The sequence below is a fragment of the Falco punctatus genome (assembly GCF_963210335.1).
Source record: "Falco punctatus genome assembly, chromosome: 7".
In the NCBI taxonomy this organism is placed as follows: Eukaryota; Metazoa; Chordata; class Aves; order Falconiformes; family Falconidae; genus Falco; species Falco punctatus.
Genome location: NC_137587.1, coordinates 69,606,403 through 69,627,013, shown reverse-complemented (window position 1 = coordinate 69,627,013; position 20,611 = coordinate 69,606,403). Strand labels below are relative to the sequence as shown.

General features: G+C 42.5%; 1 protein-coding gene across 1 annotated transcript in view; it reads left to right on the top strand.

The window, feature by feature from the left end:
* The first annotated feature begins 470 nt into the window (after nucleotides 1-470).
* Nucleotides 471-20,611, top strand: part of CTDSPL2 (CTD small phosphatase like 2) — a 43,352-nt gene continuing 23,211 nt past the window's right edge. Inside the window, exons 1-2 of the mRNA XM_080395017.1 lie at nucleotides 471-610; nucleotides 20,387-20,595. Coding sequence (XP_080251143.1) covers nucleotides 20,404-20,595 — 192 coding nt within the window. The 5' untranslated portion in view covers nucleotides 471-610; nucleotides 20,387-20,403. The remainder of the gene's footprint in view (nucleotides 611-20,386; nucleotides 20,596-20,611) is intronic.

The window sequence follows — 20,611 nt, the reverse complement described above, 5'->3', positions numbered from 1 at the left end:
ACACGCCTCCCGCCTCCCCTCACAGCTTCCCGCCGCCGGGCCCCGCCCGCGCCCCCCGCCGCTCTCAGGGCTCGCCCCTCGCCTCACCTCAGAGCGCGGCAGGCCGCCGGCCGGCTCGGCGCGGCGCCAAGAGAGCGAGGGCGGCCGCTGCCTCCTCCCCGTGAGGCGGGCTCGGCCCCGGCGCCCGAGGCGCAGCCTCCCGCCCTTGGCGGCGGGGAAGGAGGCGGCCGGGCCCTCTCCCGCACCCCCGCTGCGCCGCGGCCCGCGTCGCTCTCCGCCCGCCCGCCGGGCCCGCCGCCTCGGGGCGCCGCTCCCCGCGCCAGGCCCCGGCTTCCCTCCTTCCCGGCCTGCCCCGGCGCCGCCGTCCCCAGGCCCCCCTCCCCCGGCCGGGCTGCGCCTGCGCGGCGGCCCCTCTCCCCATCCGGGTCCCTCCGTGCGGTGTAGCAGGTCGGTAGGCGGGAAATGGCGACTGGCTGCTGAGCGGCTGCGGAGCGCGGAGCCCCGGCGGCGGTGTAAACACAGCGGCGCCCGCCCGGCCCGGCGCGGCCCGGCCCGGCCGCCGGGAACCCGGACACCAGGGGCCCGCCTCCCCGGCACCCCGCACCCACAGGTAACTGCCGCGGCGGCTCAGCCAGCGCGAAGTCCCAGCCCGGGATCAGGTGGGGAAGGCGAGGGGTGGCCGCTCCGGAGTGACCGGCGGGAGCCTCCCCTCGGGGCCTGCCCCGCGGCGGGCCCCCGTCCGCCCGCCCGTCCGCCGGGCTGCGCGCCCCTCTGCGTGCGGAGCCAGCCCGTCCCTCCCCGCTCACCTCCCCTCGCCGCCCGCGGAGGCCAGCCAGCCCCGGCCGCGCCGGAGCGGGAGCGCAGCCCGCCCGGGCCGGCCCCCTGCCCGCGGGGGAGCGGGCGGCGCGGCTGTCACCCCCGCGCTGACACCCCCCGCCCGCCCCTCTAGGCCGAGGCCTGCGGTGAGCCTCCTCCGTCCCGCCCGCCCCGTCCCGTCCCGCTCCGCGGGCGGCGGTGGGCGCCGCGGGGGCTGCGCCGTGCGGGGCGGCGGGCGGCGGGGGCGCGTCCCGGGCCGGGCCGGCTCGGGGGCGTAGCTCCGCGGGCTGCATCCCAGCCCCTGCTGCGCACGGGCGGGCCATGTCCGCCGCTGGCTCCCGCGGAGCGAGCGCGCAGGACGCGCCTGTTGCTGGCTGTTGTTGTCGCCACCCGGGCGGCAGCTCTGGACGTGCCTGTCACCGGCTCCGGGGACACACACACGGGACGGGGCGGGGTGTGTGTGTGTGTGCCGCCCCGCCGCCTCCCCGCCGGGTGCCGGGCACCGGCGCGACGCCGCGGGCTGCCCGGGCAGAGATCCCGGGCGGCAGAAGGCTGCTGCGAAGGCTGTCAGCGCGGCCGGGCAGGGGGAGTAACGCCAACTTTGTCTGCTTGTCACTTGTGAGGGCAGGAGGTGGGGGAACAGCGGCCGTGATGTGCCGGCCACTGGCGCGCGGGACCACCGCATTCTGAACCCGTTACCGGCATCCCCTGTCAATACTGGGAACGCAGCAGAAGGTATTAGCGTGTCACATACCGCATTGATTATCTGCTGGCTTCTGTGCTACCGAAGAATACTGTACAAGCCTGTTGCTCAATTTTACGGTACTTAGGAGCACATGAGTGGACAGGTCTTGCTATTCCTTTGTGACTGTTTGGGTGAGCTCTCGCCTAGGTCTGCCTAGGGTACTCGTTTCTCTGCGGTGATGATTGCAGCACTTGTTCTGAGCCCAAGCCTATTGTTGCTGGTCAGGGGGGTTCATAGTCTTGCAGTTGCTTATGGTGCACTTTAAAAAGCGATTTTGAGATTGCAGTTATTGACTTTGCCTTTCTTGATAAGTTTCCACTGTTACAATACAGTAGTCCACGAAGAGGATCTCTAAGTATACCTATTACTCTGTTGCCTTGGGCAAGTCACAACCTTTGTTGCCATTTCTCCATCAGTAAAATGGGGATAATAATACCTCGGAGAGTTGTTACAAGAAGTAGTTAATGTTTGTAGAGGGCTTAAAAGACCTAAGTGTTATTAATTAAGCCCCATGACACATTAAGGTAAGAGTTAGAGAACCAGGTTTACACATGGATGAACTGAGGCAGGAAGAGATTATGATTTAGCTAGAGTAACGTATTGGATCTGTGACAGTAGCAGAAAACAAGTTGTAACTACTTCATGCTGTAGGCAGAAGCGAACAGTTCTATATAACAGATATGATTCAAAGATTATTTGCCCCTCCCTCACCCCCCACCCCCTTCCCACTTCAAGCTTTTCTCCCTCGGGAGGCTTTGCCTGTGTGACTTCCAGTGACTGGATAGCTCCAAGTGGCTTGCCCACTTAAATATTTCAGCAGTTTTCATACCAAGATATATGTTCTAGGATGCAAGCCAAATCCCAACTTAAATTCCATAAAACAGTCTCCACTTTTCCCCTGAAAACATTGTGTGGAACTTAGTTAAGACTTGATCCTGTTCCAGTCAGTGGAGAATGCACTGAAGCTGACATTCCTGTTTCATGCGAGGAAGTTCTTTCATTAAAGAAAATATTCTCTTGTCAGTCTGTCCCAGAGATTTAATGGTACAGTTAGACCATTTTTCTAAAGTTGTAAACATTCCACAGATGCTGGAGCTGTACATGTATTTTCATAATCTGAAGGTAATTTTCCATCTTCAGATTTCCACCGCAAGTGTTAACTTCCTTCCACTGTGTTGATTCCCCAGCACGCTGATGTGACACTGTTGCAGGCTGAATAGCATTAAGCAGTTGAAGAAACAAACAAACAAAAAGTCAACTGAATTCAAAAGGAAACTTAGTCTTCATCTTACCAAGTTTTTCCATACTGTATTGGCTTTTATTTTCTTTGATCACTTGTAATGCTGTTGAGGTTGACAACTACTCCAACAAAAGTAGTGTCTGCAGAAGACTTTAAGAATCACCTTTCCTCTTCTGAAAGTTTTCTACGCAAGTATTTTGTTCCCATGGAAGAAACTTTTTCATAGGTCTAAGTGGAGTAATGACTGGGAGTACTTGCACATTTTTGTGAGAACCAATGCTGAAAGTCAAGCTGAACTATTTTGGCAAGAGCTTGCAAGAAAAGCTTGAGCAGGGGGGTTGGACAAGATGAACTCCAGAGTTCCCTTCCAACCTCAACCATTCTGTGAGTCTGTAAAAGCAGGATATATCAAGCAGGACTGGAATTTGGCAGAAATTTAAAATTAATGTGCATTTCTAGACATATGTACACTCTGACAGAAGCTTGAGAATTCTGGCCCTTTTGAAGGAATAACTGGAAGTTCCGGAACATCGTCATGATAATTTCAAGGTCACATCTGAGGCCAGGGTAATCGTACAACTCTAAAAATGCCTTTTGGAGTTTGTGGGTTTGCACCTTCTCCCGATTCAAACCCTGTACAAGTTTCTTCCCATCCATGTGTTTTCAGCCTGGTCTCCCTAGGGGAGCCAGATCCTATTGTGATAGTTTTTGGACTTTGATAATGTCAGCACAGGATTATTAAGATTATCCCTGATTTAACGGCTGCCCCCCCACACACACACACTCCCCCTTGTGACTGCATCCTTATCCCATACTTTCTCAGGAGCTTTCCTCTCTGACAAGTGCCTTTCTGATTCATTACTGTGAGCAGATCAGATATGATAGTTCTTACTCTTATTAACCCAGAAAGTAAAGGCCTAAGTGAATGAAATTCTTTCATTTACTGGCAGTTTACGTTACCGCTAAAGTGTTGGCACCAATCTCTTGTAAATTTTAAATGGAAGATTGCTTTTCATCTGTTGTATATGAAAAGTTCATTTGATGTTTATACTTCCCAGTTAAGTCTTAAGAAAATGCAAGTATGCACTATAAGTGCATAGTTGATTAATCAAATTCATAATGGATTGCAATTTTTACTAGTTAAATTGAATCACGGTGCTCTCATCCTGTAAGGGAATGGTGAACTCTTCTCAAGCTTGTTTATAAAGAATAGCTGTCTCAGGCAGGGATTTTGACAGTCAGGCCTGATAGAGTACTTTAAACATAGGTTAATTTGGTGAAGTGCAGCGTTAGTTGCTGTGCAGTGTGTCTCTTCTGATTGCTTGGAGAAGCTCACATACACAGAGATTCTTGAAAGCCAATATAACATGTTGTTTACATGTTGAGTTGCCTAGATGGCCATTGTTTAGTATTTTAGAAAAATAAATATTTTACATTCACAGATGAAGACTTTTTCAATAGCACTTGAAAAATTAAGTGTGCAATCATCAACATGTAAAGGCATCAGTTTCAGAGGTGGGATGGTGGCATCCCAGTTGGCAGTCTTAGCTTCTAAATAGATTTCTTCCCAATCAGATCAGTTTCAGTAATTACTTCAATTAAGGTCCCCTTAACTACAGAAAATAAGTTCATTGTACCTTGTGATCCAAAGAAAACACTTGTTAGGATGATCTGGTATGAGAAAGTAGTGAGTTGAGTATAAGCCTGAAGTGTATTTTCACCTTTGCCAGCACTGTCAGATGTGTGATCTCACAGATGTCCTTTGTTGCCTCAGTTTCCCTATCTAACGGGTTGGTATTTATGGTAATACCATGATCTGTGGACAAGCCAAGGGAAAGAAAACGTGCAGCTGCTGGTGGACAGCATTAACTTGGCAGCTGCATTGATCTCTGCTGTATTGACATAAAAAAATAGAGCTCCCCATGGGGAAAATTTCATGAGAGTCCAGCCCCATCAATCAGATTTCTATGCATCTAGCTAAAAATAACCCTAAACCCAACATTTAAGAAGCTACCTATCTGTTGCATTAGATCTAATGAGGATCCTCTGTCCACCAACGACACGGATGTCAGAGTTGCATGAAGAAGAGATGATGGAAATTGAAGTTATCCCTAACACTCCTGTCTGAATTCAGAATTTCTTTCTTTTGGGTGCAGAATCTCGTTAGAAGGCATAAAACACTTCTGGTTTTGAACTCATAATATTTATTGTAGTAGTGTAACTTTTAGTATAACATTATGAAAATAAGTTTAACTAAAAGGAACTGTTAACTCCACAGCATCTGGAAAATAAGCTATGCATACTTACTTAAAGTAGCACAATGCTAAAAAAATATATCTTACCATTCATTGCCAATATACCAAGTGCAAGTAGGAGAAAAAAAAATATCAAAGACTCAAAAAAAATTTGGATTAGAATTTACTTATGAATAAATTATTTTACATGTATAAACACACACAGTGGCAACACAGCAGGAGTGTCATCAGCAGAGTAAGGCTAGGAAGGCGATACTGTAGGGCATGTTAGCATCCTTGAAGCCTCATATGAAAGAAAAGGAACCTGTCCTTATTTAGGCTATGCTTAGGAATAGCTAATTTAAATTAATAAATTAACAGGAACTTGGATCAAATCAGAGCAGTTGTTCTAAGTGATTTAGCTTTAGCTGCACTGATTCAGTCTAAATCATAACTCCGTTTACTTTAGGCAATTCTAAAACATGATTGCTTTGATTCACCCTATATTTTAGGAGGTGCTAATTAGAGGAAGGTAGGTAATTCAATCTGAGGATTAGACTATACCACAAAGACTTCAGTGGCACAGCAATACCAGCCTAGTTAGCGGTAAAACCCCTACACAAAGGGGTTCCTTTTGCCAGCACGAGTTGCATTTGCACTCACTAGGAGACTTGTTACCCTAGCTATAGTTGACTAGGGAAAAATAGTGTTTCCCCCTTCCTTTCACATTTCTAAGAGGTAGTAGCATACAGGTAAAACTTCTGGTTTAGACACATAGATTTCCTTAATCTAGGTAGAATGTCAAGGGTACTCAGCATCTTCTGCTTAACGTACAGGGGCTGAAGGTGCTGGAGCAAAGAGTCTAATGCAGATATATTTGTTTCTTACCCCCTGTGGTGGGATTTTGCTTCATCTGTTGATAGCTTCCTCTAGGCTCGCTCTTCTGTAGTTTGCATCTCCTATCTGGTGTTTTTGAAGTATCCACTATTTCAGGAAGGAGTGGGCTAACTTGAGGTAACAGCTAGGATCTGTAGTCTCCTTTGTCCTTGCTTCATTTCCCAGTACCCTTTTCATATGAGATAACACAACCTAAGTTGTCTCTTTTCTCCCCTTCCTAGGAATTTCTCTAATTTTACTATCCTAGGGGAGCTCATTTAGGTGCAGCAGACTTCCTTTTATATGAAATAATGCCTTCGGGGTGCCCTGTGATGCCTGGTCACCTGATTCAAATCCATCACCTGAGAGGGAGATAAATCCTAGAGGTGAGGGCTCTGAGCTCATTTATGTTTGAAAATGTGGACAACTGCAACATGCTGCTTGTACTGCAGTCCTGTGTCTGTATCTGCATGCATGTCTGAGAAATAATGAACAATAATGTCTGTCAGAAGTTAAGTAAATAAAGACAGTAAGAGAAAGCTAGTTATTAGTAGTTACGTGGGCAGCAGTTATGTTTCCATGTTTGCCAAAGAAAAGCATAGTATGAACAGACGTTTTAAGGTTTGGTATTTTTGTTGTTTTTTGGGTTTTTTTTTTTATTATTTGTGGAGGAGGGGAGGAAGGTAACTTATAGGTAGCAGAAATATGCACGAGAACATTAAAGGCAGTTATGGGTTTTGTGTGTACTAAATTTAAATATAGTCTATTTGGTTGTATTACCTAGCTCAATGTATTTGACACCTTAGACTCTTGTCAAGACCAAGTAGTTGTAATTAAATAGATTTGAATATTGGAAAAGCTTGTTTATTTTGCTTATCAAGACAGAACCAATGAATATTAAAGAAGAAGCCAAGAATGTTAGTAGAATCTTGATATTTTTAATTTATGTTCTTAAAAATACAGATTTGGAAGAAACTTTTGGAGACTTCAGTGTAGCTGAAGTGATCTTCTTAAACAACTGTAATTACTGGATTTATAGTTCCTTAGTCTTGTGTTGCTGAGGGACTAGAAGGGTTATTAGCTGTCATAAGAGAGAAGTCTTTGAGAGCTCAGTTGGAAAAATGGGCTGTATAGATATAGTTTTGGGTGAAGAGGTGTCATGCTTAATTACATTGTTGGACTTATTTGAAAATAATTCTTTTTTGATAGTGGATTGGTTTATTATATACCTGGGAACTGTTTGATAATGTTCAGTCTCAAAGATTAATGGTTAATATAAAAATGTCCTGAGTTAATTAACATAATAGAGTTCTAAACCATAAAATAGTATAAGATTAGAAAATAAACATTTGTCATCAGTGGTCCATGCTTTCAAAAAGTTATTTCAGTAAGATTGCTCTTTCTCTTCTTTAGGTATTTTCTGTTCCCTTTCAGTTAGGTACTGCAAGGTTGGAGGAGTAGCTAGCTGTTAATGTGCCATTTGCTGGGAATTTGAAAGGCTCTGTGTCTGCATTTAGATAGCTGGTATTTTGTCAGTATTACTAGGGTAAAGGGGTATAGGGCTTTCTTGTTTGTTTGATGGTTTAGTTTTATTTTTCAACTAAAGTAACAATGCTGATAAACCCAGTGCTTTTACATCGACTTACTTAGTGTTGTCAGTCTTCATCTGTACTGTCAAACATTGTGTGGTGCAATAGGAACAGAACTGTAGATTGAGTCTGTTGGTGTGGAGGACTTGATGTGCATGTCGTTTTCATTTCTGGAGGTTTTAACTTGGTCTGGTCCCGTGACCTGTAGTGATGGAAGTGTGTCTTCCAGTTCAGTTTCAGGCAGAGGACTCCAGTTGGTATGCTCTGAGGCCGCTTTGTTATGCAAACCGAAACACTGTAGAGGGGATGATGAGATTTGTTTCAAAACCTCAGGCTAGATCCAAACTAAAAAAAACTGGTGCAGATGTATGTTAAACAGCATCTTGCCTTACGAGAAGGCAAAAGGTACCATGCCACCCACTTTTAAACTTTTTGTTCAAGTTAAGCTTCTTGTGAAAGGAGTGAGAATCTGCACATGGCAGTTGATAGAATGGGACAAGTCTGATGTGAAAAGGCTGTATCAGAGGGTTAAAAGCCTTCAGTCAGCCATCATAGAATAGAAGCAAGTACAGAAGAAAATCTGTACAGAGCTTTCTGAGTACCTGAATGGGTGCTTTTCCACCTGTTACTTGAGTTCCATAGCTCAGCTCTGCTCTTTTGCCTGTGGCTAGGTGGACACTCCTCATTTGCTTTTGCACAAAGTCTGCTGAATTAACTTTGCAATAGATGGTTGTTTAAACTAATCTGGGTGGACTTTGTTTACCCTCTGTATTCAAAGAGAGTTCCAAAAAATAATTTCTGTTTTATAATGTATATGATACTGAAAGGATGAGGAGAGAATGACTTCCCCTCCACCCACACACTTTAATATGTAGGTTTTTAAATACTACTCTGTAGTGCTTGGGGACAAAAGGTGTCAACCATTTACATGAATGGTGTTCTCAGCATTTTTCTTCAAACTCTATTTCTGAGTTACTTTATTGTCATGTTGTGTCATAAACGAGGATTCTTCTGAACAAGGTAATCACAAGCTGAAATAATCCAGTTAGTTATATGTTGTTTCTTGAACAGCTGAATTGATAAGATCTGTTTTCCTGCGGACTTGTATTCCTTTTACCTTCCAGCCCCCTCCTCTCTAGCGACAGCATTTCAAGTATCCCCACCCCTAGTCAGAGCACCTCCTGTTTGCTCTGCCTCCTGGTGCTTGCGGTGCCTGCGCTGGGTTTGCTGGCTGTGCTGGAGCAGAACACATAGCTGTTCGTTCGCTGCCCTGCCTCTGCACAGGAGCTGACCTTTTTTATTGTAGAGGTGGGCTAGGAAAGGAGACGAGGTGGAGTGTGTCTGTGTGTAGCCAGAGTGGATGTGGGCTAAGGACTGGGCTGTGGCTGTTTTGCTTATTGGGGGTGCTAAAAGGGTCTGTCTTGCCTACATAGCTTTTCATTTTCAGAAAACTTGTGGGAAATTGGCATAGTTGATATTTCTCTCCCTCTGTGAAACAGTGTTGATGCAGTCACTGAGTTCCACGTTTACCTGGGGAAGACTGGCAGACACACAGACAGTTATGGACAGTGCAAATGTATTAAGCCTTATTTTCTGTAGAAACAAGGCTGTAAAAAAATCAACAGTAATAGAAAAAGCTTGCAAATATTTATGCTAAAGAATACAGCCCATCAAAGAGTACGGTAAGCGAATGAAACCCATGACATAAAATACTGTTGCTTTAAAAAATTTGTGACCGGATGGTCTTTGTTAAAATAACATGCCAGAAAAGGCAAATTTTAAACCTGAATAGTTTCAGTGATCACATCAACACAAAAAACCCAGCCTCACGGCTGATAATAGAGCAGATGAGGCTGTGGTTCCAAAGCAGCTTGGAACAGTCTCTTGGCTGCTGCAGTCCCCCACTGACCAGGCAGTGAAACCGGGCAGGATGTGTTCCTTGGCCTTGAGAGCAAGCAGCGAGATACAGGTTGTATCCTCCCAGCTAAGCGCTCTTCCTTCAAAACAGGGTGACCTCCTCTCTCCTGCCTGTAGGGAACAGCTCTCCCACGTGTTCCTGAGCACCATCCAGGAGGATGCTATGCCATTGATGCCATATGTGACTGTGCCAGAGAACATGCTGACAGCTGAGCAGTTGTGTTAAGTTATGTAGTTATACATGGGTGATCATGGTACAGTGCTTTAACGCCATGCCCTGGGCTTGCTGGCTTACTACTCGAAACTGTCCTTTCCCCTGCCAGGAGTTGTATGTTTTCATTCCATCCCTTGTTCTGTGATTCTGTTTACTAAACTGGCCTAAAAATATGGCTAAATGGAGGGTTAGCTGAGCGCCAGAGCTGCGTCAGGGAGAGTGCAGGAGTATGACGGCAGTTAGATGGGTTTAGGCTGTCGTGGAGCCACAGCCTGTCAGAGCAGCAAACTCTGTCATGCGGGTGAGAGCGAGCTGTGCTGGAGAAGGGGAGGCTGGAGCTCCCTGTGCCAAACCCCCAGCAAAAACTAGTGTCTTGCAACTGCATGCTGAAAGGCAGCAAAGTCAGTAGAGGAATGAATAGCTCCTTAAACTGACTTTATTGTCGGAAAAAGCATCGCTGAAAGACAGGCTGCCTTTTCTTTCCCTCTCCCCCTACCCACTTCCCCTTGATCGTAATGCACAATGAAAAAGTACCTACGGAGCTGGAAGGGGTGTGGAGGAAGGAGGTATGGAAACTAGAAAGCATTCCTTCTATTTCCATTAAAACGTTTATAAATATCAAGAATATTGTTTCATGATTTTGCTAAATTATTTATTCAATATTTCTACTGAAAAGTATTGTGTGCTCTATCATAGGTACTATATGGCACAAAGGTGACAACTAACTTTCTTCCAAGTATTTATTTGGTATTTAAGTTAACTTGCATTAGGTTTGTTATTTAAATTCAATTAGGTCTCCTCAATATCTAGAAAATTCTCCCAAATTATAATGTAACTGCTTCATAATCTAATGAATTAACCGTGCTCAAGAAAACTTGCTTTGCTTTGGAACATGGCACAGGCCTTTCCTGTCCGGTGGAGTTCCTGATGGAGAGGCTAGGTTGATGCTTAATGCTGAGGAATCATTGGAAAAAAATCCAACAACTGTGTAAGCTTATAGGTGACAACAGCACTTCTTGTTCTTGCAGATTTCTCTGTTTTAAAACATAGAGATACAGGTTTCTGGGTCGAGTGTGGAGATTAGTGGACTTTAGCTGCCTCTATTCCATTCAGATTTATTAGTGTAGCGTATGAATCCATGCCCCATAATACACAGCCTTCCTTTGCTCTGACTCCAAAAGGCTCTCAGGTTGCCAGACATACTAAAATACTAGCTGGTTTTGCATTTTTTCTTAAGAATGTAAACCTGTACCATATGGCATCGGTAACGGTAGTATTAATAGTGCTGTAGCTTCTACCTTTTTCTCAGACATAAACTTTCCAAAGTAAGGCACCAGGCAAACACTTATCTTCTCACTCAACAGAGCAATTCCCTGCTTGTTTACCAAGCAAGAGCCATATCTGCTACTTTACAGCCACATAGTTATTGTTTCATTACATCTTACACATTTTGAAGTGGCAGAAATATGTTAGACCAAACTGGAGGCAATTAGTTTGTGAAATAAATAAGCAAAATTCAAGGTAGAATCGAAGTAGAATGGAAACATTACAGCGTATATGCAGATAGGTTTGGCTTGCAAAACTTTTGTTGCTGTTGGTAACTTGTGCTTATTATACTTTGTATTGGAATATTGACCAGAAACTTTCTGTAACTTTCCACTGTGAGGTTTGTTTCTTCCTGGGGATTTTTGACCCAAAATAAGACAGAAAAAAATACTAATGACAGAAAATAAAATGTGTAAAATAGCCTCATTGTGATGGGATCAGACAGGTCCCTGAAACTCATTTCAGGTAAGGTTTTGAAAGTGAATGAGATACGAGTTGATAATGTCTCAGTATTGTGGTTATATGTAAAAACATAGTATCACTCACAAATCAGTAAAGCTGGTAAAACTTTAGCACTACTTTTCGTATCAGTTTTTAATTTGGGTACATGTACAAATTAGCAAATTAATCTTAGAGACTGCAATTTATAAGAATGATCTTTTCCATGCAAGAAAAAGGCCAGAATGGAATATGAACGTCAGGTTTAAATCAGCATGTATATGTAGTGGAAAACATTTAGTTTAAAATTTTTATGGACAGTAATTGATAAAAATCTTGACTGTGATGGTATTTCCCCCCGTTTTAATAACAGGGTCGGTTGATTTATTTATTTTAAAACAGGAAGGCCAGGTGCGAGAAAACCATAATAGCACCCCCTTATAAAGTAGAGAGCACAGTTTGAACTATTTTTAAAGGTTTTGAAGCTTTATGTTTTCCAGGACAATAAGGGTCATATTATCATTTAAAGAGTTTTCATCCTACAATAAAAATAATCTTCTGTTTTAAGGCCAAAGGAGCAGCCAAAACTTTATCTAGCCTTTTAAAAGAGATCAACCTGACAAAGTCCTGTGGAATATGTGATTGTGGTTCTGATACCACAGGAAGATTAAGGTGAAGTAGAGCAAGATTAGGTTTTCTGGTGAAGTTAAGCAAAAGGCAGCTCTCTTGTCTGTGTAGACCTTGCAAAAATTACTACTTTCTCAAAACAAACACAAAAGTTACACCATGGCTTCTGTAATCCAACACAGATTTACTTGAGCTTATTACTCTTAAATTTTTTTTTGTTTGTTTTTAATTAAAAAGATAACTAATATGGATGAGATGAACAATTTAAAAAAGTAATTAATTAGGATTTTTTTGTGGTCAGCCAACATCCTGGAAGGTCTGTTCAGGAAGTGTTTAGCAACCTGTCTATACCACGGGTTGTAACAAGGGGGAGATGGCTTCCAAAAATAGGCTCCCTGTGTGCCTAGCAGCATGGATTAAATGTCCAGAGAGCCTAATATGTCTAAAGACAGCTGGTCCATTCCAGGATCTCAACAGGAACGGTGCTGTTTGTAGTGGAATTCGTTATCCACTCATCTAAAACTTGGGCACTGCAAATCTGTATTTCAAAACATCTCCACTATTGGTGAGCTCCGCAATATCTGAAGATGACTAATGTAAAATGCTTGTCTTGGCAACATCAGAGACTGTAAATAGTATCTTTCTTTGGCAGTAGATTTTGGGGTTCTGTTCTGAGATTCTCTTCAACAATTAACCCAGCTCTCCATTTTTATTTCTTGGTTAGTAGTCTGACCCAAACTGAAAAGACTGAATTAATTAGAAGCATGTACCCACATTCGCAGAGATAAAAATATCTTGGCCAGGAGGGAATAAACTTTCAGTTCCAAATGCATGTAGTGTAATCAAAACAAAGCCTCACTAGCAACGCAATGGCAAAACAAAGGTGCCTAGAAATATGATTGCTAGAGCAGAAAAATAAAGTAACAAAAAATCTATTATCTGTTAAGGCCAGTTGTGAAAAGGCACCTTCATTCTTTGGCAAAATCTTTCTAAGAAAATCTTTCGTTTAGGGGAGATGGTTAATCTTTGGGAGAGTAGAACTATGTATGTGAGCCTGAGACAGACATACTGAGGAATCATTGTTAAAACATGGGGACTGAAGACCAGGGTTTCCAGGCATGATTTTATTTCAGGTTGAAATGACTTAGTAACCTGAAAGAGAGGGAGAAGAAAAGGTGCTTTCAATGAAGCAAGATAAAATTAGAGTTATGTCACGGTCCACACAGTGGACTCGTGATGGTTCGTTTACTATGATCTCAAAGTGCAAAAAATCAAGGTGACCATGCCAAGGGGTTGTGCTTTGATCAAACAGCACAACTTTATTGTTTGCCCGTAAAGCGGCGTGCGATAGAGTGGCAGGGAGGGAAGGAAAGGTAAAGTAAAAAGAAAGGAAAGAGGATTATAGCTACCACCACGAGTCCAAGGCGTCCCTATGGTCCCAGGTCCAGGCAGCGTCCCACCCATCCTTCCGATCCTCGTGATCCTTGGTGGGGAAGATCTCCAAGGTTCGGTTGCTAAGGCGCCATCTTTTATTGCCGAGCAACACACCTCGCTCCTCCTCTGGCCCATGGGTTGTTGCCAGTCTCACCTTCTTGAGCACGGTTACCAGCATGTCCAAAGAGGGGTGCCCAAGGCGTGGTTTGCCTTAGAGGCGGGTAGCTTCAGGCCAGAAGGTGTGTTTTTGTATTATAATGAAGAAAAGTTCACCTGAAGTTCAAGTTTTCTCGTTTGTTGCTATGGCAGTGGTTGTGATCCATCTTCTGGACAGCGGGTATGTGGCCTTATTGTAGTTGTTCCTTCCAGTCCCAGGTAGCAGGGAGCGGCATAGTACTCCTCGTACCGTGCAGTTCTCCTTCCCAGGGTCTTTGTGTCTGGGTGTCCATGAGGACCACATTCCATCTCCAGGTCTCTGTTGGCAATGTTGAGACAATATTGTTCTCTTTGGCCCGACTCTTACAAGGTGCCATTTGCATTGGATCTCTGATAGTTACAATTGCTAGCTATTTATTTGATGAAACTTGTCGTTTCTTTATATATTTATCCAGATTTCATAGCCAAGCACCAACATTTGAATAGTACATATTGTGTGTTTTGCTGGTTTTATAAGTCATTGTCTTTTTATCTTGTTTTTATGTACATTATACTAGCACTACTTCCAGACTTTGAATCATGGTTTCCTAGTTAATAGTTGTCTCTCTAGGAGGCAGTTGCAGAAAAACACACTTGAAAGATTTGAGGAGAGTGACAGGTAATAGTGTATGTTGCAAAATATGAAATACATCAGCTGGAATAACATGAAATTGCTGTAATTTTCTAGGGAAGGAGAATAAGTTGGTTAAAGAAAGGCCAAAAGTCTTTGAGGGGGAAAAGTCTCAACATCTTTGAACTAACAAAAAACATTTACTTGAAGTTTTAAAGGCTTTGGGGCCTGTCTGGATGAAAGACATTGTCTATAAGTCATTTTCCTTGACTTTGTTGTGAGTCCAGACAGGTATATCATTACGCTGTGGTTATCATTTGTCCCATATTTCTCTCTCTTGACCTGGCATAGGCTTACCAACTTTTTGTCCATTTCCCATGGTGACTCAGGCTTCTTTGTACACTAGCGTAAGATCTTACGTTTCTTGAAAGCATCACTAGTACCATGTGAATGGACTTCAGCCAGCTCAATGAACACATCTTCTCATTGGGATGTTTCTTCATACTTGAAATCTGGGTCACATTACAGTAATGAAATGTGCTGATGAAATATGACTGGTATTGTTTGTTTAAAAGGAAGTTGAAGAAAATATTTGTTCTTGGTTTTTCTTTCTGTGGATGTGCCCACTGTGATCCAGCTTGTATATCCAGAAATATTTGAAAGAAATGAACACATTTTCTCAGCAGCGAGGTCTGCGTTATCCGAGCTGGTTGATAGTGAGCCACTGAACCTGCCACCGGTAGCTCACAAATTGAAACCCAGGTGTCAGTTGTCACAGCTGTTAAATTTGGTGACAGTTCACGGCTTTGTGTGTGTTGGTCATGCATCCATCTCTATATCTGTATCTACAATATAGACAGCATGCATTGACACTCTTGCTCAAAATCTAAAAAAAATATTTTACTTCTTTCTTGGCTTTGCGTAAAAAATGTTTCAAGAAATGCTGCGGAAGTAATGCAGGAAGAATATTGTGGTTGTTAAAATTGGATATATTTCACAAAATTTTTCAGTATGCTTTGTTTTGCTGTGTGAATCTTTTACACTCATTGGTCATGGCAAAATGATGGCAAAAATTGATGTATGGGCACAATTCCTCTGAGGAAAGGGAGTGTTTTTTGGCTTACTTCTGTCATTTGGAAGGGAGGTGTACTGTGGCAGCAGAAAACAAATATTCTGTCAACATAGGCTGTGTCCACACTAGGAGGTTAATATGCTCTATAGCAGCAGAATCACAGAATCATTGAGGTTGGAAAAGACTTTTAAGACCATTGAGTGCAACCATTAACTTAGCACTACCAAGTCCACCACTAAACCACATTCCTAAGTGCCATGTCTACACGTCTGTTAAATACCCCCAGGGATGGTGACTCCATCCCTTCCCTGGGCAGCCTGGTCCAGGGCTCGACAACCCTTTTGGTGAAGAAATTTTTCCTAATACCTGATCTAAATCTTACCTGGCGTGACTTGAGGCTATTTCCTCTCATCCTATCGCTTGTTACATGGGTGAAGAGAAGCTCTGTTGTATCAAAAACATTGAGAATCCCAACATATCTGATGCAAGTTCCTCATAATTTCCTCTTCTCTTACTGTCTGACCTCCTAGGAGAAGGTCAATCTGCCTCCTGACGCCATGCAGGGTGGTGAGGTGGGCTCACAAGCTCTCTCTAGCTCTGTACATCTGCACTTCTGTGGTGTTAGGGAGTGTGTGATGCTCTTCGTGATCCAGTGAGGATTTGCAGCATCTCTCTGATCTGCCTGGGAAAGACCTGGGTATTACATTTCAATGCTAGAGAAATTGATGAGATAAATAAATAAATAAATAGATCCCACCTATCTGGTGTGTTCCTGTCACTCACCAAGTTACACTCCTGAAGCGTGTTCAGTTGTCTTAATCCTGTAGAACTTTTCTGGTGTTCAGGCTTGGCATATACAGTTTACAGTGGTGGCCATTCAGTGTTATTACTGAGCACCAAATTGAATTTATAAATTGTTCAACACTATAATTTTAGAATTTCTTGTCAGTTCTCTCTTCCTATTGTTTGTCACTACTGTTCTTTTACCATCCTGCATCAAAAAGCCTTAAACCCTGTAATTACATGTGCCTCACCTAATTTTTCTTCTATAGTTTTGGGAGAAATAGGTAAAATAGTAGTACCATGTGTGGTGGGAAAAGAAGATAATCCCTAACTGAAAGTTTCGTGGATGTATGCTCTTATTTAGAAATATGAGTCATTCACAGGAATTTCTTTCCTGTAGGTACACTGTACCTGTGCCATGGAATAACAACAGTATTTACAGAGGAGTGAGCCTGACAACTTAGTGTGTGGGCACTCAGGGAAATGGGGAATTTATTGCAGCTGTAGCTCATTCAGCTGCTGCTTTTTAATAGCTCCTTCATTTCTTATTTTCCTGTCTCAGAAGTTGTTTAATGAGAAATTCATTTAGACCCTCTTTGTTGTGTATTTCTCTTTCAAAGAATGAGGGTTTTCCCTTTTCCCACCCCCCCTCCATTCCCCACCCCCCCCCCCCCCCATTCGTGGTTTATTGTAAATGTAGAAGGAATTTGAGGCTTTGAGAGTTTAACATATGACATGTATACAGTGCAGAAACATGGCTCGAGTTTTTAAATATTCAGTATATTTGCTGCTAATATATGTAGTTGACTTCACGTTCATGATGTTGCGGTAATGATTCAGTATCAACTCTTCATGATGAGAAGGAATTACACTACTGCACAGAGAGGGGACTTTGAGCTGCAAGCTGCTGAAGGAATCTGCTGAAAAGAGAATTAAAGTACAAAAATTGCTTAGGATTGTTTAGTGTAATCCCACATGACTCTGGTCTTAGCACGTGTTTCTGGCACAACCAAGGTGGCAGCTAAGTCAGCCTTGACAGAACGAGGTACTCGGTTACACATGCGTTTAGTCAGGCTCTTTGCCGAGTGGCATGCTGTGGTGAAATCCGAATTGTACATGTTTGAGGAAGGAAATTCATGTACATGTTTAGACTTGATTATTTTGACTGAGAGAGTGTTTTAAGTATTGTAGTCTGGTTTATGCTTGTTGCAGAAAAGAAACGTGACTATAATTCAAGTAGAAACTGGCCACTGCCAAATGTATCAAGCATTAGAAAAGCAAACTCCTGTCATTGAGAGGATTGCAGGTAGCTGTTGCTAAGTCCATTAGAGATACTTATAACCCCAGGCTTGATACCCAGGGTGTGAAATGAGCCAAAGAACTCTCTGGCAGTGGTGTACAGATGAGTTGAATGGTTCCTTGCTGGATAAATACATACTCACCGTTGACAAACATTACATTGGTTCATCTTTTGCCTAATACAGGCAACGTGGAGTATAGCAAATTCTTCTCCTCAACTCCTCAGCAAAGCCACGTTTCCTATACCCGAGGGGCCCTCATGAGTATAGCCTGCCTCTTGCTCTTGTCTTGCTTCCTGGCAGGAAGGAATGCAAACAACAACCCATGCGACCTGTGCAATAGAAAAGGAGAAGGGTTAGTTGTTCTGGCTGGCATAGGGCTGCCTGGCAAGTCAGAGATGGGAAGGAGGCGACTGTGCTGGGCTGGGGATGCCCATTTGAAACCAATTGAAGCTGGGATTGTTGAAGTGTTCGTGACTGCTGTCTGCACTCCTCTGCTTACTTCTCTGCCCTAGAGATTGCTGTCTGTGATCCAACACTGATCTCCCTGTAATATACATCTCGTAGAATTTCAGAGAGTTACAATTCAGCCAAATTAATTCCTAAACAGGTTGATAATAACTGCTAATAAAATTCCCTTTTTCAAATTGTGGAAGGACTAGAGCTCCTTGGAGAGTTTTAAGAATATTTTTAACATGTCAAAACAGTGTTGTTTTTATCAAACTTCCTTCCAACAAATTGGTATTTAACTTGAAACATGGATATATTTAAACTACTTGGTTTAAAACTTTAATGGCCATTTTCTGTCTCAGGCTGTATTTCCTGCTAGGATTGGGAATTAGTTCATCTCCCACATACAAGAACACAGAGAAACCTTAAATGTAATTGTTCTTTTTTCAGCTGTCTAGGATAATACGATTTTGGTAAGTCATGCTAACTTAAAAGTACATGACTTAATGCACACAATGTTGATAAAAAGTAATGCTTTCCACAATATTTCCGAAGTGAAATTACATGTTTTAAGGTATCTTTGGACCATCCTGTCCATTGATGTTTGATAATTTCTTCAGTTCTATAATTAGGTCCTCTGATTTGCACAGAAGTACAATGGGAGCATATGTGTGTTGTAGGTCCTTCCCACTATAAATCACGCCCAGAAAATTAATCTGGCAGCTGTTTGTAAGAAGGAAAAGTAGAGATGCAAGTCCTGATAACAAGCATATTTATTTTACATCTTTGTATAAGAAAGTTATTTTAAATTTTTTTATTTTTCTAGTGGTAAAGAGTCAGAACAGAAAATAGGATTAAAATCTCTGGGGATTTTTTTCATTATTTCTCTGCATTACTTTTTTTTTTACATACAGTAGATCCTTTTAAATGAAATGCAGATTTTTTTGCAAATATTAATACTGAAAGGATACTCTTAACGGACTCGGGAGTTTTAATGCTTCTGTTACTAGAGGGCGCAAGATTATAAGGAATCACTTTTTATAAATTTAGGCTATGGTTTTTGTGGTCTTTCCTTAAACCTCAAATATCAGTCTACTTTTGCTGTAGTTACTTCAGTCATTTAGAATCTTGATTTGTCCTCCTCCCTTCTGTAAATGGCTGTTGTTTTAAACTACTGATGGAAAATGCTGGATATGTAAGTACAAAAAATGAAATCTGATGTTTGCTGGCAGTTAAAACAAATACTATATGTAACTAAACTGTTTCATTCTTGACAATACTAATTGAGTACTTTTTTGGTTGAGTCTTCTAACAGTAGCATCAGTAGTTGTGTTATTCTTCACTAGCTGGAACACCTTTCGTTTGAGATTGAGATTTATCCAACTGTGAACAAATGCAACTGTGTACAGTTTTTGGACTGTTTTTGAAAACATGTTACCACAGTATTTCCATGCCTGTGAATCATACCAGTGCCACCATTGCCTTTTCCTAAACAAGATAGCTATTGTGACATTGCTTATATTTTAAGTGTTATAGATTATTTATTCTGTCTGTGAGGCAATACGATACATGCTAAATGAACTTCCGAAAAGCAGATTCTGATTCCTATTGTGATAAGCATATGCTTTTCTTTTGAAAAAAATAAAAGCTTTTTGTCACGACTTCAGCTAGGAAATGTGTATTACTTTCTTACCGGTATTTCTGAGCGTTACTATTCAGACGGATTTGTTAGTACTTCTTTTTTTGCTCCTGATCCAGTATACGTATAATTTTAAGCACATGAGTAGTCCCATACAAATTGACCGAAGTATGAGCTTCCGTCAGCTGAAGAAGGCATATCTCTCAGTCCAGAGAAGCAGTTATATTTATGCACAAGTTTGACTATACCAGCAGTCCAATTGAAGGTTGGAGATGAATGGGACACATTCCCTGGAATGGCCTTTTACTCTGCTTTAATAAATACTGCCCTTGCATGAGTCCTTCTGTGGCCTAATCTTATTCCCAAATACAGTTGTATTGAAGATCAATCTTAAGTTCCTATGTTGAGCTGCTATATCCTCACCTATATTGAATGCATAGTCTCACTTATGATTTCTTCTTCTGTGAACACTTGACACGAATTTAGATTTATGCCTCATCTCAGATTTAATGTAGAGACTTAAAATGAAGTATTGTGAGGAACACAGAGCTGGAAAGGACTGCGTAGGTCATTGAGTCTAGTCATCTGATGCTGAAGACACCAGGCACCATACAATCCTTTTCATCTTAAAAGCAGGTAGATTTTTTTTGTTCCTGCTACTCAGATTGGAGGGTTTTGCAAAAACCTCATTGATCTAATGGTTAGATGTAGCCACGGCCAGATGATATTAATTTGTTCTTCTGCCAGTGTTACGCCTTAACTTAAATAGCTCTTCTCTTTGATTTAAATTAAGCCATATATATGGATGTAAAAGGTCGGTGCATCAGAACACTGTCAGTGTTATATAATTTTTTGAATTCATGATCTGAAGCTTAATACATTTCTTCAATGACTAACTATTCTTGGTTTTTTCCTTTTATAGCTTTACATGTGGTACACATGAAAATGAGGCTGAGAACGCGGAAAGCTTCTCAGCAATCGAATCAAATTCACACACAACGTGCTCCGAGGGCAAAGAGGAAACATTCGGAGGTAGAAGAGAGCTTACCTGTTGGCGGAGGAAAACCACAGAAAAATGAAACTGGCTTGTTGTCTTCAATCAAAAAGTTTATTAAAGGAAGCACACCCAAGGTACACCATCAGTGGG